At 36.0% G+C, this 4391-nt stretch overlaps 1 protein-coding gene across 1 annotated transcript in view; it reads right to left on the bottom strand.

Annotated features, from left to right (window-relative positions):
• The window catches only part of TAF2 (TAF2 RNA polymerase II, TATA box binding protein (TBP)-associated factor, 150kDa), a gene marked incomplete at its 3' end in the record, with an annotated part of 50581 nt that extends 46519 nt beyond the window's left edge, over window positions 1-4062 (bottom strand). The window contains exons 1-3 of the mRNA XM_009872409.1: window positions 4010-4062; window positions 2474-2528; window positions 1503-1663 (exon numbers count right to left, since the gene is read on the bottom strand). Of these exons, the coding sequence (XP_009870711.1) occupies window positions 1503-1663; window positions 2474-2528; window positions 4010-4062 (269 nt within the window). The remainder of the gene's footprint in view (window positions 1-1502; window positions 1664-2473; window positions 2529-4009) is intronic.
• Between the last annotated feature and the right edge of the window lie 329 nt (window positions 4063-4391).

Below are 4391 nucleotides of genomic sequence, written 5' to 3'. Positions count from 1 at the left end.
CAGTATCAGGACTCAAAATTTCAGAACTCTGATATCCAGTCCTATACAAATGAATATTGCATTTGCAAACTCTTTTTAGTAATTGCATATTTAAACTCTTGCATAAGTGATGAATAAAGGACTACAGAGTATCTGCCATAACCAAACAGTTCACATTCAAGGATGTGTAACTTATGATAAAATGTAGCAGTTGTTGTCAGTAACTAGACAGCATTAAGTTCCCTTTGATACTCTGCAGAGAACAGTTAGAGAAGTTAAATCAGGTTTAACTTGAAAACTGAGAAGGGCTAAGAAACCTCTCAAAGGCTCTAGCTGTTAAGGCAACGGGTGGGCAATCCCTTACCTATCCAGCTACATGAGAATGCCACTACTCTCAGATCTAGCTACCAGGTCTACATGAACTCTCTGGAGTTTGTTTTAGAATAAATCTAGCTACCTGCCATCTGCCTTCACCAGCTGTATCTGTTAACCGAGGTGGTATCACCTCTGAAGCTGCTTACTGAGCCCTCTCCATTTTTTGCAGACACCAAATCTCTCAGAGCAATCACTGTCCAAGGGGACACAACAAATACCTGAAGGACAGTCATAGACACTTTAATTTATTAGTCCAACAGTTAATCTGACAGCCACACAATTTGCTTTGTTTGTTTCAAAGTAATAAGCTAATCATACATAACACTACCTAGACATATTTAATAAAATCAAAAACAATTGTTAAAATATCTTACTAAGAAAACGGGATATATTCCCAAGAACTTCGATATCACACGAATACTCTTAGGTTTAAAAAAAAGGAAAGAACAAAAATGATCATCCAATCTGACATTACACACCATAAATTCAGAACAATTTTTGCAGGACAAATTGGCAGAATGTAACAGTTTTTGTTTACATAATGTTATACTGATGCAGTCAAACGAATTTAACTGATTTCATTGGAGAGAAAAAGAAACAGAAACTACAAAAAAAAACCCCACCACAAAACTCCAAACTAAGGTGAATCCTCTCACATGGAACTCTGGTATGAATATAGTTGTGCCACTGTAAATTGTTCTCTACAATGATATAAACAAAGTGTTATTGCCATGATTATATATCCAAATTTTCTTTAAATAAGCAAAAGTAAAAGTCAAGCATAGATAAACCTCAAGTTCATCAATGACAAAACATTTTAGCCAAAGTTATTTTCTTACCGGGGGAAAAAAAAACAACAAAAGAGGACAGTTTCCTAAATGACTGAGAATACTACTGGCATCCACCATTTTTCCCCATAAAGTACTTTTGAAAAAGTTTCTGAAACTTTTACAAAATGACACAAAGAAACATTAGCAAAAGAAATTATAAAGAATAGTGTAAGAGTCAAAACTATTGCCAAAATGTTTTCCCAAAATTAAGTTATCATGAGGAAATCACCAGGTAAAACTTGCCAGTGCAATGAGAGAGGTTATGCTTAACAGCAAGAGAAGAAACTACATCTGCAGAGTTTTAAACACATCACTTACTGCTTTGACTCATGGTGACAAACCTCCAGCGTTGGATCATTATAGATGAAAGCTGCTTCTAAATCATTGACTCTTACTCTATAAATCCGGCACTGTTTACTGTTCAGTTTGATCCTATTCAGGTTTGCAACTGTGGGAAATATAGTCAGTTCCACATAGCCCTAGGAAAACACAAATCAAAACCTTCTATAAAATCTTTAACAACTCACAAAGTAGATACATTTAACAAAAACTCTTATTAATGCATTTCAAAGGAAAATTATAGGTAAAAAGTTATTTTTGTATACAAAAAGGAAATTGGTTTGCCATTTTAGATATCTAGAATGCATTTTCTTTCATACCATTGAACAGGTGAATCTTCCCAGCTGTGAAATATAACAAAACAAAAATTTCAACATAACTGATGATCATGCCTGTTTTACAGGAAATTATCTGCCTCTGTCGGCTAGACTGCAATTTACCGGCAGCACTATGTTTTCTATCACTATGTTTTAGGGTTTGGTACCTGAGCCTGAGACAATGATTTTTACAACTTAAGCAGAATTCATTTACACAAGTATCTAAATTCAGGCTTGAAATCGTGAAAGTCTCTTCAAAGCCCCAGAACTCACATATAAGCTACAGTCCTAACTCTACAACCCTATCCTTAACATTAGCTAATGCTGTGTGGAACATCAATGCTGAATTGCAAATCGTTTTGTAATATTATTTACAATGCCGTGATCTTCTTTTAGGAAGCTTTCCCTTACAGAGATTAAGGTGTCTGCAGTTAGAAGGTATTTTATCTGACACATCTCAAGGAATGACAAGACTTGAAACTTGAAACTATGAAAGGCATCAGATTAGAAAATATAAAATACAAAGAAGCTGAAAAACATAATTAGCTGGTGTGTGCAGCATCTTCCTCTGAAAGTATGAAGAAAACCCAGACTTTTAATTTCTCCTTTCATATTTTATTAAAAAATACTTACTACAACAGACTTTCTCTGAAAATTTATGTTGTTGATACAAACTACCTGGTGAGTTGTGCTGAAAAAAAAACACACAAAAAATTTAAAATAAGTAAGGTTTTGCACAAATGTCAGCATTTAAAACAATATTTTAACTCAGTAAAAAAAAGAAACAAAACTATGGAGGCCATACAAGGTGTATGTACACATAGATGAATACTGTGTATAGCACATACTTATATAAGAATTCACGATTATCTAAATCTCTTACACAGTCCAAAACAAATAACGAAGAGAAGTTGCACACAAGGCCCGAAAAGCTCCAATAAACCTAGATATAGTATCAGATCAATATGAATATTATTAGAAATACAGGAAGGTAACAGCATCGCTTTTGAACATCACATAACAGCATGTAAAATACAGCAATACTAATGGCACAGAATTGAGTTCTAACACCTTAGCTATGTACAGTATTAGAAACAGCATGCAGCCATAACATTTGTAGTCAGAGACCTCTGGAAAATTTACCTGGTGAGCTGACTTTCATACATAATTTATGTAAGCAGATACTATATATGAAAAAGTTACAGTACATGTTTTTACAACTGATGTGTCATAAAAACTAAGTATTTTAAATAATGGTTATATAATAATCAAGATAGGCATTTTAAACAAGTGCATCTGCCTAAATTTTGAATGACATTTTAGAAGTCCTAGTAAACAAAACTCTGATTTAAGAAATGGAAGATAATAATTTCAACTTTTTTAAAGCTCTAGAAGGTATTTCTACATTATTTTTCTGTAGTGGGTGGCATTCTCACCACATTTCACAGTAGTGCTATTCACAGCTCATGATACAACCTTGTAATAATTGAACTTTCACGTCACATGACACATTACATGCATATAGTCATGTATTCCGTGCACGAAAAAGTGACTTTGCTTTAGTTGAGCAAGTTCGGTAACAACTCATACAAAAGAATTTTAAGATCTAGCATCCAATGACAGATTCAAACATCACCTACACATTTAAATATATATAATAACACAACTGATTCTATGTAGAAATGTGTTTGCGATACAGATTTACAGTGAAATCAAGGTGGTATAGATATAAATACATAAAGATTTGCATCACTTCACAGTCTGGTTACTGCCAAAAAAATGAACATGTAAAAATGCCAATCTGCTTAGTAAAGCTGCTTGCTACAAACGTAAGCATTTTTTTTAATAAATATAAAGGAGCCATTCAGTCAAAAGGGTTTGACACAGCAGTAAGAATGAAACATGGTGGCATGGTCCGTAGTGCTCATATTGTGTGAGGTTTGAAGAGCACAATATAAATATATAAGACGAGACTACATCATTGACAAACTAACTGCCCATGAGTCTTGATAAAACATACACCTCCAATACACATTTTCTGAATGCAGGCTACATCGCAAGCAGTAGTTCCAACCTTCTCAGGTCAATAATTACTAAGCAGCCTGTGGCCTATTTCAAATGTGCATTGGTCTCGAGTACAGCAACTTTAAAAAAAAAAGGGATACTTATAATTTATATGGTCTTGGGCTCTCAAATCCTTTGTCTCCTTTCTTCCTATTCATCCTGAACAGCAGCACTGAACACACACTGTCAGTCTGACCGTCAGGCCAGCACCATCATCATCCTCGCTTGACGGGTCCTGTGCCAGGTCGAACCGGATCACTCATCTCCCCAGCGGATCCGCGGCTCCCTAACAGTCAGGCATCTTCAGCTCGGATGAGCACCACGCTACCGGCACGAACAACACTCCGTCTTTTTACAGAACCTTTTACGGGCGCGGCACACAACCCCTCTCTCCGCGGAGGGTACGGTACCAGTTCAGAGGCGCCGCGCGCTTCCTGTCCGCGGAGACCGCGTAAATCTACCGGCTCAGCGGGCAGCGGGCGTGGAA

The sequence above is a fragment of the Apaloderma vittatum genome, unplaced genomic scaffold, assembly GCF_000703405.1.
Source record: "Apaloderma vittatum isolate BGI_N311 unplaced genomic scaffold, ASM70340v1 scaffold1477, whole genome shotgun sequence".
Classification (NCBI taxonomy): Eukaryota; Metazoa; Chordata; class Aves; order Trogoniformes; family Trogonidae; genus Apaloderma; species Apaloderma vittatum.
This window is presented reverse-complemented; position numbering and strand designations above follow the sequence as displayed.